Source organism: Vigna radiata, chromosome 10, assembly GCF_000741045.1.
Source record: "Vigna radiata var. radiata cultivar VC1973A chromosome 10, Vradiata_ver6, whole genome shotgun sequence".
NCBI classification, from domain to species: domain Eukaryota; kingdom Viridiplantae; phylum Streptophyta; class Magnoliopsida; order Fabales; family Fabaceae; genus Vigna; species Vigna radiata.
The window spans coordinates 15,306,464-15,319,929 of NC_028360.1; the positions used below are offsets into that span (position 1 = coordinate 15,306,464).

The window sequence follows — 13,466 nt, forward strand, 5'->3', positions numbered from 1 at the left end:
GAATAACCAAGAAGAAAGAAGGGGTTCTATAAATAAGTTTGAAAACATTAATATTGTTGAAAGAGGATATTGTAGTGTATTATGACATGTAACTAGGACTGGATAGAAAAGGTCACTAATGGATTAAGATTAGGTGGTAGGATTTTATTATTTTTAAGTCTATCTAAAAAATTGTAAATAGAAATTAAAGATAAGAGATAAGTAATTTTATTTATTGTGAATTTAAGATTTTATTTTGATTATTATTAGAACTAATTATTGACATAGTTTTTTTACATGTATTTTAATAAATTGTGAAAGTGTGTTTTATGAAAATATTTATGAAAATATTCTACCTTACACCTAAAACAAGTATTAATAAGATTTTTTCTAATAGTAAACCTAAACATTTGAATAGAAAAGAAATTGTGTATAGATTTAGTAACTAGTTGAAATATCAATACATTTTCACAAATGTATATTTTTCTCAACTAAAATTTAATATGAGAAATTACATAACTTAGCAAACCTTTATCTCTCTTCCTCTTTCTCTCTCTCTATATATATAGTGTTGAATCAATTTATAACTTGTTCTTTTCAGGTTACACGTTATAACTTACTAGCTTGTATTAATAATCTGAAAATTGAATCCAACTGGACTATCAGATAAAAAAAAAAGAGAGAGAGAGCCAATAAGTGTCTGGCTAAAACAATTAGTCTAAAGAAAAACCATTTAAATTATTAAACAAAAGATTAAAGTCAACTTTTTTAGTACAGTATATTTATTTTTCTTTAGAAGAAAATCCAAATTATTTATTATTTTTTAAGTAAATGTGTTACATTTAGTGATGCTATTATATATTTATTTAAATCTTGAAATTTAACAGTTCACTGTAATATAATTTTTATACGATATTTATTTAAAAAAAAACACTTTACATAATTTTGGCATTATACAGAAATTAAACACTTTATGATTTATTTTAAAAATAAAACAAATATTTATAATAGTTTACAAACCGAAGCCTTAATTAATATATTATCTTGAAGTTCTTTTACAAACTATTAGTGCTTTTGGTTACGCTTTGGTGTATATTATTAAATTTAGTGCCCAATGGTGCTTCATCATCACTGAATTTGCATTGCTCCCTATTTTAATTATATTCGTCAAATTCAAAACCCAATTAATAATTAATTATAATGAAATTAGTGATTAGGATAATCAGTTTTACAAAGTTTTCCGAGAGAAATTAGTTTTTATAATGTTAGTGGTGGAACTAAACTAAACGAGCAAACTCGTTAAGATATACTAAATTGAAAAATATTTGTGAAAGTCAAAGAGTAAATAATTTGGTAAATTAAGAAATTTAATCAGTGTAGAATAAAATTTAAAGCATTTTTGTGATCATTTTAGATGGTAATCGGCAATTAGCAGAGTCAAAGAAGCAGCACTCGTGCATCCACGTTTTGGTTAGCTCAATTAACAAAAGCAGAGAAATTAAAAGTCAAAGCTCTAAAGTGAATGCAGAACCTCATCAAACATCTATTAAATGAACTCACTCCAATATTGGTTGGCTCAAGCTTTCAAGCATGGCTACCTCTTCTTTACTCCTCTTGCTTTCATGCTTCATACTAAACCTTGCATCTTCATCACAAACTGCTGTCCTCAACAAGATAGACTCATGCAGGCTTGCCAAATCCAATTGGGCATCAAATCGCCAAGCCTTGGCTGATTGTGCCATTGGCTTTGGAACTTATGCCATTGGAGGCAAGTATGGAGCAATATATCAAGTCACAGATCCCTCTGATGATCCCATAAAACCAAAACCAGGCACACTTCGTCATGCTGTGGTCCAAACACAACCCCTTTGGATCATTTTTGCCAAAGATATGACTATTCAGCTCAAGAACGAGCTTATCATGAATAGCTACAAGACCATTGATGGAAGAGGTGCTAAAGTGGAGATTGCAAATGGCCCCTGCATTACAATACAAGGTGTTAGCCATGTTATCATACATGGCATTAGCATCCATGATTGCAGACCAAGCAAAGCTGGCCTTGTAATGAGCACCCCGTCTCATGTTGGCCATCGCCGAGGCTCTGATGGAGATGCCATTAGCATATTTGCCTCCTCAAATGTTTGGATTGATCACTGTTTTTTGGGTCGTTGTGTTGATGGCTTGATTGATATTATTCATGCCTCAACTGCGATTACCGTTTCTAACAATTACTTTACCCAGCATGACAAAGTAAGCATTGCCATTCTTACCAAAAAAAAAAAAAAAAACAATATCTATCATTCCTCGTAACTATCACTTTTGGTCCATAACATTAGTTGTTTTTTCAAAATTATTAGTGTTTTACAAATTCAACGCTACACTGTTATCAATGTCCCTTAATCTAGGTAGATTAACCTTAAAACGTTATTAGTAACATCCGATATCATCATAGTATATATCTTTTTCTTATGTACGTATTGTTGACTAAACAATAACTGTGAAACTATGGCCAGGACCAGTACGTAACCAAATACGCTATTTGGACTCATTCTATTTTTTTGGATGGTATTGTTCCTTGACTGCAGGTTATGCTGCTAGGACACAGCGATGAATACTCAGCAGATAAAATAATGAAAGTAACAATAGCATTCAACCGATTTGGTAGTGGTCTAATTGAGAGGATGCCAAGGTGTGTATTTTATAGATTGAATTTCCAAAGAACAGGTTTAAAAAAAGTATATCTATTAACTTGTATGTATTCATGCAGGGTGAGATTTGGTTATGCCCATGTGGTGAACAACAAATATGATGGGTGGAAGATGTATGCCATAGGGGGGAGTTCTAACCCAACCATTCTAAGTGAAGCAAACTACTATGTAGCTCCGAATAACCCTTCTTCAAAACAGGTAAGGAAAAGGATATAATAAAAGTAACATGAAATGAAACACCCTATCCCATCAATACATGCCAGTACAAATTGAATTGGCTTTGGATGACAGGTTACGAAAAGGGAAATGAATGGAAAATTGAAGAGTTGGAAATGGAGGTCTTCTAAGGATGCATTCCTAAACGGTGCTTATTTTGTTCCATCAGGCTATGGAAGTTGTGACCCAAACTATTCACCTTCTCAATCTTTTACTGCTGCACCTGCTTCATTGGTGCCTTCTATAACTCTAAACGCAGGTCCCCTAACTTGTGTTTTTGGTAAACCATGCTAGTTTTGTCTTGCATGCTGCATTTGTATGTTTCTCTCTCTCTCTCTCTCTCTCTCTCTCGCTTTTCTTGTTTTGGTTGATTCCCGAAGACTCGATTTGGAGTCATGTATCAGAGTAGGGCAATTAACTCCTTTACAGAATTGTGACACATGTTAGATTCGTTTCGTAAGGATTGTTGTAAGAAAAAGTGTAAAGGATATGATTCTCCAGCAGAGTACTTTCTCTCTGATAGACTATATATATACATAAAACCGACATTAGTAAAGAAGAGCATATCAAATTCGGAAAAATTGGGACCCAACTCTATGACTGTATCATTGTGGTATATATAAATAAATAAACACAATGAAAAAGTAACAAAAGAAAGATTTGTGTGTGGTTCACATCATTTGGTGTTCTTCAGAATAGCCTATTTTCGTTGCTTTGGACACCACATGTGACTGGTGCTTTAGCTCTCACTTTCTTCAAGTACCAAACAGCAGCTCCAATTCCAAATGCACTGGCAACGGAAACGCCCGTAACTGTCCCTGCAGCCGCAATTCCAACCATAAGCCTAATCATCCACTTCAAAATCTCACATTAATTATATCTCTATCAACCGTATTTAATCTCTGTACCTGCTATTACATGGACCCTCTTATTGTGCCTTGCAATGTCAAAATCTGTCATACAACCAATAGTCTATTACACACTAAAGTAAAATTTAAACACTTAAAAACCAATCATTTGTCTGTAAAAAGTTTAAAACATGAACATTTGAGACAAAAACATGACAAATTAACAGCCAATCGATGTGTATTAATAAGGCCATTTGAGGACTAAAACTTGGTAGTTAATTTGATAACAGGCGGTGGTTTTGTGCTGTATAATAGTGAAGAAACAAATAATGAGTATAATCTTAAAATATTATTGAACTTGAACATACCTTTGCAATGAGTTGTGGAGTTTCCATCCTTACAAAGACACGTGAAACTCTGGTTCCGCGTGTCAAATCCACAAATCCCAGCTCCTTTCAACGGATCCTGGCACTGAAGGCAGCGCGTTGTAACAGGTATATCAAAATCAATTCTGATACCATATTCCGGAACCTGATCATCAGACATAGGAGCACCGACGTTCTTCCAATAAACGCTAGCGTAACTGGTGCAATACTTAAGCATCAACCTAAGAGACTCGGTGGCTTTGGGATAGTACGAACAACAAGTACTGCGAGGGAGCGCAAAGGAGCACCCAGGCAAGTGTCTGCACAGATAGCTAGCACTGTCACAGGAAGAGTCACAGTGTTCAGGGAAGTGCTCGCAGAACATGGGCTTGGGCTGAATGATGACGTTGTCCTCACTGCAGTTGAAGAACATGTACTCGTTCTGAGGAGAGAGCTTGAAGTGGGTGCTGCTATCCAAGCTGAAGGGTCTGGTGGGACGAAACCTCTCACCATCCTCGCAGCTCCACATGAAGGGATCGGTCAGCACAACGTGTGGATCAGCGTAGCTAACGTTGCGAACCGGGTATCTTCCCGAAGGGGTTCTGAGTTCGAGTTTTCCCGAGTTGGAACATGCAAAAAGGTGTCTGTAGTATGGGCTTCCGCATCCGTCGTCGATGCCGAAGGGGTACTTGATGGGGATGTCCCCGCAGGATGTTCTGCACACGCTGGACTGAGATGTTGTGAGAGTGAAAGATGATGAGAAAATGAGTAGTGATAATGAGATTGTGTGAATGAGAAGCATAGCCATGAGAGACTTTCTGAATCACTTGATGGTTTTTCGAATCAGAAGTAGACACAAGTAAGAAGTATAGGTGGTGGTGAGAGCGGAAGAAAATAAGAATATTAGTGAAGAGTTGCTTTTATAGTGTTCTTTTGCTTTTATTCCCTTTTGGTTTTCTTCTGCCTGCTTCTTGCTTTTGCTTTTGCTTTCTGCATTCTTAAGCTATCCATTACTCGATCAGTAATTATCGTCAGATTAAACAATTCATCGTGAAATTGTTTAATCTCACGATTACTTGATTACTTGATTCAGTAATACACAGTATATGTACGATAGGGTAACCAGACATATTGGAGTGATCGGTCATACCGGTAGTATGATCGGTCATACCGGTAGTGTGATCGGGTTCCCTAGTGCGGTACGATAGGGTAACCAGACATATTGGAGTGATCGGTCATACCAGTAGTATGATCGGTCATACCGGCAGTGTAATCGGGTTTCCTAGTGCGGTGGGAGAAGGCGTTAGCAATGAGCGCGTTAGCAATGAAAGAGTTAGAACAGCTGAGAAGATCGGTCACACCGACTGAATGGTCGGGACAGCCGACAGTACGATCGGGGCAGGAGAAAGGAGTCTACTATAACAGAAGAAGTGATGCAACGCTGAAATGTAGAGATGTGAGCACAAATTAGGGCGAAAGTCCCGCCGAAATACCAGGGCGTGTGATTAGCAGTCGTGTTGTGGGGCGAGTTCCATGGGATCATGGACCTCTGAACACGGACAGTTACAGGAGAATCTCATGGATCGTGGGCCACTATGCAGGCAGTTACAGCCCATATCTTACAGTCCATATCCAAACTTATCACCTATAAATAGGAGGGTAAGCAGTCAGGTAAAGGGTTAGATTTTTACTCATTACTTTGATAACATAGCTGTAACCTGGCTGACTTGATCGTCGGAGTACTAACGTGCAGGTTGCAGCCGTTCGGGTAAAGTGAGATAAGAATCTTCAAACACTCGAGCAGAGAAGTCCAGTTCGTCATTGTAATCCATAGGCGATCGGTGTCTTGGTCCTCATCCAAAACAGTATACAATATCAAAATGGTGTCAAAAATTAGTGTTCAAATAAATATCATTTTCCTTTCATTAATCCGTAAAGAAGTTTTTAAAAACCGAAACTTAAAAAACTGTTGAGGCTACAATTTCTTTTGGATCCAAAAGTATAATAGTCCAAGTACAGAGCTCGAAATAGAAATCTGGCCCAGATTAGGAAATTGAACTGGACTGCGACGGGGGAAATAATGGAATAAGCCCAAAGATAAAGGAAATAACAAAAGCAATTTGAAGTCACTGGAGACAGATGAAAGCAAATGGGCTTTCAACGATTTTGGAGAACGCAAAATAAAACTCCAAGCCCACTGGAAAAATAGTTTAATGGTTGCTGAAGAAAAAAAACAGTGATGAGAGATATCATCACACACCGTCTATCTTACTATTCACCACCTCTATTTCCACATCAACAGAGACACCGTCATCATCACTCACTTCACTGGGTTTTGAACCAAAAAATGATAATTTCATGTTGGAATTAAACTACAAAACCATTAAAAAATTCGGCCATGAATCCCAGCTATTAATTATTTTATTAATATATCAAATATTAAAAAATGAACAGGTCTAAACTATTTAAGTGGTATCATGTAGTATGTGTATATATATATTTATATAATTGTGGCAATGGCAGTGCCATGCATTCAATGTCACTGAAAACTATATTATTAGTTCACGACATTTTCTCCCTTGCGGCTGAGAAAAGAGACCAAAAAACTCATCAAACACACGAAACTACGTGACATCAAAGCTAGCCAACAAAACCAAGTAAATCAATGAAACCCATATTTGGATAATTTCTATTGAAATTCGATAAAATTATATTTAGATGACAAATAAAACAAATTTTCCATTTATTATAAATAAAGTAGTCAAAACATGATAATGCATTACTTAAGTGAAAACACTTATAAATTTATTAACAAGTGTGAACAATAAATATACAGACCACCGAATCTTACTATATATTAAATAATTAAAATAACTAAAAAATTGCATATGATTTTTGTAAAAATGAGTCCTGATCAAACTATTAATAAGTGATTGTATGATCTAGATCTATCATCCCTAAATAAAATCAAATTATTGTATATCCAGACTTTCAAGTTATAATTACGTTGGAAGTCCTACATCGACTAGAAATGAGGTCATTTAAGTGTATATAAGTGGGTGCAATCCTTACCCTACAAATTGGTTTTGTAGGGTTGAGTTAGGTTTAAGGTTCACTTCTAACATGATATCAAAGCTATGATTGGAGTCCATCCTAGTGAGGGGGTACACTGAAGCTATTTACAGTTAAAATTTGAAAGAACGTTTAATATTTAAATTGATAAAAGTAATGAGTTATAGAAGAGAGGGAAGAGGTGAATCTGAAGGAAGTTGAAGAGCATGCAAAGAGGTATTTAAGGAAGAAAAAATGATGATAATTAATAATTGTAATGTGAAAGGTATCAAAAGGTGTCTAAAGAGCGTACGCAAGAAATAGCTGTCATGATGCCGTTCGCCGCATGGCTCTGAATGCAATTTGGTCTGCTTATTTTCTACAATCCCTGCTGTCATAACCTAACCTCTCACCATATTTCTATTTCAACAGAAGTAAGCCACGTGGGGCAGGATCTAATCGTCAACCAATATCCTAGTCAACCCTAACCTTTTTCTCCTCTCTTCTCTTTCTCCTTTTTATTACTAACATCTCTCTCACCATCAATAATTCAACTCAAATTACTCTTTAAATAATTCCTCTTTATGCTTCTTTATACAATTTTTGAAATTTAAGATTTCAGTTTGACCTGACGGTGAGGTATATAGTGAACTAGTAATAATTATGTATCAATGTGCGATACGTACGTCATTGACTATTTCCCTTATTATAAGACTGTCTATATTTCTCGGAAAATAAAACCTATATATTACCTGCATTTGCTGACCAACGACCAACCCTGTCTGACTAATTATGCTCATCACAACAATTTTTCCACTGATCAAGTTGTGAGCTTATGAGGTCCCTCAAATTTAACGCTTTAAATTCAAGAATTATTACGTGTAGTTGTTTGAACTTGCCTTCTGCTGCTTTTAATGAGCCTCCTCGAGTAGTATACTCTCTATCTATGGAAGTTGTAAATTTGTTAAGGTGTTCTTTTTTTCTACGTCGGCATCGGCCACTCATATATATAATATAACCATGTGCCTAACATCTGGTTTCGTTGTTAACTTTTTTCAGATGGGTTAGAAAACAATTTCTTCACGGGATTCTATTTTCTCCCTCAGCAGCCTCATGGATACTTTTCTTTGGGCGTTGGAAATTATTTGAACGCAGACATTTCACTCTGCTACTGTCTGCAAATCGATGCGTGGACAATTATCCGCTGTTGGCTTCACGGTCCAAACCACGAGTTTTCCTATTCAATTATAATTAACCAAACAAAATAACAAATAAAACACCAATTATTATACTTTAATATGACTGCTAAAAATTATTTTCAAACAAACGACGTTCCTACGTTGTTGTTTTTTCATTTTATTTTCTTTTCCTTCAAATAAAATTACATTACTGTTAATGTTTCGAATTGGATATATAGCTTTTTTATGTATATTGTATTGTATGGACTATGCTCACCATTCGGTTTACCATACAGAAAAGTAAACTCTCATAAAAATTGCAACTCGGTAAATTGAATGGTCCAACTCCAATTCTAAAAGACGATTTTATTTTTTATTAACAAAGTAAAAATATATTTAAAAAATATTGGCCGCAGTTGAGTGAGTTTTGATCAAAATTTCACTTTAAAATCTAAAAATACATAATTAAAATAAAATAAAAAGATAAATAGTTACATTTATTGAATATTTAAAAATTTGATTATATTAACAGAGCGATGGACATACCACTTGTTCTCTATATTGTATATTTGAGTTTAAAACTTTATATAATTTAAATATAAATGTTTCGGTTGTACGGTCGGTATGACTCTAACACCTATACAATTTCTCTCTTAGTTCCTCTTAGCCGTTTGGTTCTATTTCACGAGTAATCTGAGTTGTCTTGTTTCGATCCTTTAATTCCCTTTCGATAACAACCGGCCGGAGGTACCTGCCAAAGACGCTCTGACGCTCAAGTTAGTCTCTGGTTCCATGATAGAGATAGAAAGAGAAAGTTCAGGGTAAATGTGCAACCCAACTACCTCTTACCTTTAACCTCTATTTATAGTTTTTGGCATGAATCATGATTAGCAAAACCCTAATCTCGACCCAATACTTGCCCAATTTCATTAATTAGGTTTATTATCTTAATCTTACCCTGTCACTTCGAACCATTCCTTAACCGGACGTCCTTCGTCAGTCGGTTATGTTTTATGGAATACGGGAAGGTCCAAGGGTCTCGATACGTTGCCGAACGAACTAACCGGTCGCTCCGTTTATTCGGTGACATGCCATGTCTGAACGGCCTTACCCAAACAGGATTTGTTCTATAGGTTCGCTCCTCTACGTCCTTAAGCTCTAAGCTCTAACACGTGTCTGGTGGGCAAACCGTGACCCTATGGTTAAGGTGCGGCTAACAATGGTGCAGGTGGTTGCAGGGTTGTCTGATAGTTCCCGTCCTCCCGGTATGGGCAAGGTGTCATGTGGTATAATAAGTATTATTTTATATGATTTGAATTTCGATAATATTTGAATGATTTCAGTGAAGCTTATTATTTTACTGTATATTTTTTTCTACTAATATATAACCTTAATACTCACATTGTGTTTGTTTATGTATATGACATCCTTCAAACAAATTTGAAAGGCGGGGATATAGTTTGTTTATTTTTCTTTTTGGATTTTGTGTGAATCTGTAGAGAAAATTGTTGTGGGATCCACTACGACAATGGCTCCCTTGTCCCTTCTCATGTGAGGTGATCTACCTAGAAAGCCAGCTGGAGACAGAAATTTGACCAATTTACCTTTTCAATCCAATATTGCTTGTTTCATGTGTTTTGAAATGAGCTTTAATTATAAAATTTTTTGAAGTCATTGAATGGTTGCTATGATTGAATGAGTATGCATGTACTCTAACAATGTATTAATACTATAATAAAACCAAAATTTAATTAATGGATATTATATGATTTTCTTGTAACAATTTTGACCTCTTACTTTATTAAGGCAATTTTTACATAATTTATAAAAAAAAAATTATTTGGATTAATAAAATAAAATATGAATAATGATATATACATTTATATTGTTTAACAAATAATTTTATAAGAAATTTTAAATTCAATCAATTTAGAATACCTCCTTCAAGGGTGTATTCATCAACGATCAACTATCAACTCAATTATCCTGTACATGAAAAAAAAAACATTGACGCTTCGAATCTTCAATAAAGAAAAGGAGTATATATCTTAAAAATAACCTGACTGTCTTTTTTTCTTCACACATCTAAAATATTCTATTAACCAAAAAAAAAACAGAAATGTGTTGAATAAAAATATATAAATTCAGATACTATAATTAGAATTTTATTAAACATGACTTAAATATACCGTTATTTAAATGTAAATTAGTTAAAAAATATTTTTATGCAGTTCAATTAATGTGTATTTTCCATTTTCCATTTGTCAGTTTTTATTATTATACAGAAAACCATTATTGAAATAAATTCAAAATAAAATTTTATGATATTATTTCTAATTTATAAAATGGCTGCTTCATAATCAGTGTTATATTTTAATTTTAATTTGTACGAATTTTTCTTAAATATAATTAAGGATATTTTAGTAATTTAAATTATTATTATTTGATTATTTTATTTTATCATATGAATCAAATTAAGTACATTTTTTTTTTTTACTTTCTTAATCTTTCTTTCTTTTTTTTCTCCTTTTTTTACTCCTTTCCAGGTTGAAACAAAACCTTAAATCTAAAACACTCTACAAATATGACCTTATATAAGTAGAACACTTAAAAGATATCCATAACCTTTAATGCAACTTACAAATACTTAAAGTATATCTCGAAGATTTAATGAAACTTATAAAGTAGTTTCGATATTATTATTTTAACTTAACTTATAACTTCAAATTTGAGTAAATTATAGTTAGCTTAACTACAATTATTTTTTTCAGATATATATATATAGTTTATAAACATATTTTATTTAGATGAGATTATACAACGATTTATTAATGTGGCTTTAAACATTAAAAATCAATTTAAAATAACACTCTCCTTTCAAAGTCAAAATAAATCCAACACTTTGATTAATTATAGTAAACTTTTGCTTTCTGAACTTTTGACCCACTATAAATAATTGCTTAAAGTTTAGTTGTTAAGTAAATATAAATACTTTATATAGTTAAAAGAATGATATGGAGGTGTAGAAACTTATAGTGAAAGATTAAGCTAATGGCAGGAGTGAGTAAAAGATGAAGAATTACTGTTGTTCTTTTCTTCAAGAATGAAAAAAAGAAATTCTTTGAGCTGTCACTTTTAATAATACAACTACATATATTTTTATAAACAGATCAACGCATAAAACAGCGTTAATCAAAGAATAATTAAGTTAAGATGAAAAAATTATTAAAACAATTACAATGCAGATAAAAAAAATCAAAACGATTACAATGGTAATGACTTAATCAATTAATTAAAATTTGTCCCACGATGTAACTTGGTAGCGGTTGAGAATTTCCCGGACAGCAATCAATAGAAAACAAAAAATCAAATTATCAGTCAAAATATAGAAAAAGGCCATAACTCCATGTGAACTGAGTCTGAGGGTAAGCAATTTTTATTTTATACGCATGTACGTTGTTTGTTTTAGGAATCTTCGTCTTAATGGGGAGTAGGTTGAATATATATATATATATATATATATATATATATATATATATATATATATATATATATATTAATTACAAATTTTCTGATTCAGAAAAGATTTATTTTTTTAAATTTAAATTATTATCCAAAACAGACAACTTATAAGCAGTTTTTATTAATTCCTTAAATAATGTTACATGATCTGGGGTGTTAACTTTTATCTTCTTTAATTTTTATTATTTCATATACTTTATTTGATAAAGAAAGAAAAGAAAGATGCTGTTAAATCATAAACAGCTACACTTTTATGTAAGATCTACGTGTTACGGGTGTCTGGAAATAATTTTCTGCTTTATGCGTTAAACATACCTTCACAGAGAAAATGCAAAGTAGAAAAGTAACTTACGCGATGAGAAAAGAAGGATTTTCTTTATTCGTCAACAAATACATATTATATTACTTTTCATTGGTCACATTCAAATAAAAAGAAATCCTTTTAATTCTTTTATTTTAGTTTTGATGACATATCCTCTCGTTATGATCAAATACGCTTAAGAAAAATTGAAATATTCTCTCTCAAAGATTTAGACTATCTCTTAAATCATATTGGATCATCTTTTTAAAATAGGGTTAACATTTTAATGGAGTCATCAAACACCTTTGTTCTACCACAAACACACCAAAACCAATAGTAGTCACCACCATCCATCCTTTATTTTCGAGTCAACTTCATTTTTATAGTTTTATCTTTTTATTTCGACCCAACTTAGTTTGAGGAAGAACTCATCAACTTTTCTCTCAAATGAATAATAAATGTGTTACTTTGGACTTATAGTTGGGTGATGAGGTACGGTGACCTACTGGCTCGAAAGGATCGAGTGGTAGGTGTGCAGTAAAGAGCTTTGCAATCGCTCAGTCCAGACAACAGTTAACAGAGTTAAAACACAATGAATATTATAACGGCTACTGAGTGATTAAGGTTTGCATTAAATGATTATTAAAAAGTAAATTAATTGATTAGATTCTTATAAACTCTATAAATATAGGTTTAATTTCGAGATAAACTCATTTTATTCATCATTGAATTACTTTATACCTCTAAAGAAAAATTATGACTTGAGCGTGAGAATATATTATGCAGGTCACTCCCTATACACAGAGACAAAAACATCACACAGACATCGTCCTCATCCCATTACAGCAGAAACAAAATTAGTTTTCAAACTTGTTTTATTTTCTTGGTTAGAAGTGATATGAAAATATGATGAGATAATGAGTGGGAAAATATGTTATAAAAAATGAGATGAAGTGTTGAAAGTGGTTAGTCAACGTTCAATGGACGTTGTGTTTCCATTAATGTGGTTATGTTCAATGGTTTGGGGGTAAAATGGAAGTTTTTGTTTCAAAGAAGGAGTGTGTGTAGTCAAGGTAAAGAAAGGAAGCTTGGCTCGTGCGTGCTCTTTTTTCTTTGTCTGGTAACATCAAGAATTGCCTTTTCCCCTTCAACTTTAGCCATTTTTCAAAAGAAGTATTAAAGGCAATTTGAAAGAGACCAAAGCCAAAGAACAACGTCGCCACGAATTGAAATTCGTTGATGCATGGAAGCAAGAAAAAGTTGTATGTACGGATACTGTATATTAAACTAGTATTTCC

General features: G+C 33.2%; 2 protein-coding genes across 2 annotated transcripts; one reads left to right on the forward strand and one right to left on the reverse strand.

The window, feature by feature from the left end:
• The first annotated feature begins 1,533 nt into the window (after positions 1 to 1,533).
• LOC106775459 (putative pectate lyase 2) lies at positions 1,534 to 3,365 on the forward strand. Its single transcript, XM_014662583.2, has 4 exons — positions 1,534 to 2,229; positions 2,565 to 2,668; positions 2,747 to 2,885; positions 2,979 to 3,365. Exons 1-4 carry the CDS (start codon positions 1,570 to 1,572, stop codon positions 3,195 to 3,197), a joined length of 1,122 nt encoding a protein of 373 aa, XP_014518069.1. The 5' UTR covers positions 1,534 to 1,569; the 3' UTR covers positions 3,198 to 3,365.
• A 107-nt stretch (positions 3,366 to 3,472) lies between these two features.
• LOC106775467 lies at positions 3,473 to 5,028 on the reverse strand. The gene is made up of 3 exons (XM_014662591.2): positions 4,120 to 5,028; positions 3,812 to 3,856; positions 3,473 to 3,721 (listed from the first exon to the last, which is right to left on the reverse strand). Exons 1-3 carry the CDS (start codon positions 4,922 to 4,924, stop codon positions 3,594 to 3,596), a joined length of 978 nt encoding a protein of 325 aa, XP_014518077.1. The 5' UTR covers positions 4,925 to 5,028; the 3' UTR covers positions 3,473 to 3,593.
• Positions 5,029 to 13,466: the final 8,438 nt, after the last annotated feature.

Excerpts from the sequence above, each read along its gene's own strand:
- LOC106775459 (XM_014662583.2), top strand. The coding sequence starts at position 1,570 with ATGGCTACCTCTTCTTTACTCCTCTTGCTTTCATGCTTCATACTAAAC. Across the intron at positions 2,669-2,746 it reads CTAATTGAGAGGATGCCAAG|GGTGAGATTTGGTTATGCCC; the intron begins GTGTGTATTTTA and ends GTATTCATGCAG. Across the intron at positions 2,886-2,978 it reads ATAACCCTTCTTCAAAACAG|GTTACGAAAAGGGAAATGAA; the intron begins GTAAGGAAAAGG and ends TTTGGATGACAG.
- LOC106775467 (XM_014662591.2), bottom strand. The coding sequence starts at position 4,924 with ATGGCTATGCTTCTCATTCACACAATCTCATTATCACTACTCATTTTC. Across the intron at positions 3,857-4,119 it reads CTCCACAACTCATTGCAAAG|ATTTTGACATTGCAAGGCAC; the intron begins GTATGTTCAAGT and ends GTTGTATGACAG. Across the intron at positions 3,722-3,811 it reads GAGGGTCCATGTAATAGCAG|GGACAGTTACGGGCGTTTCC; the intron begins GTACAGAGATTA and ends TTGCGGCTGCAG.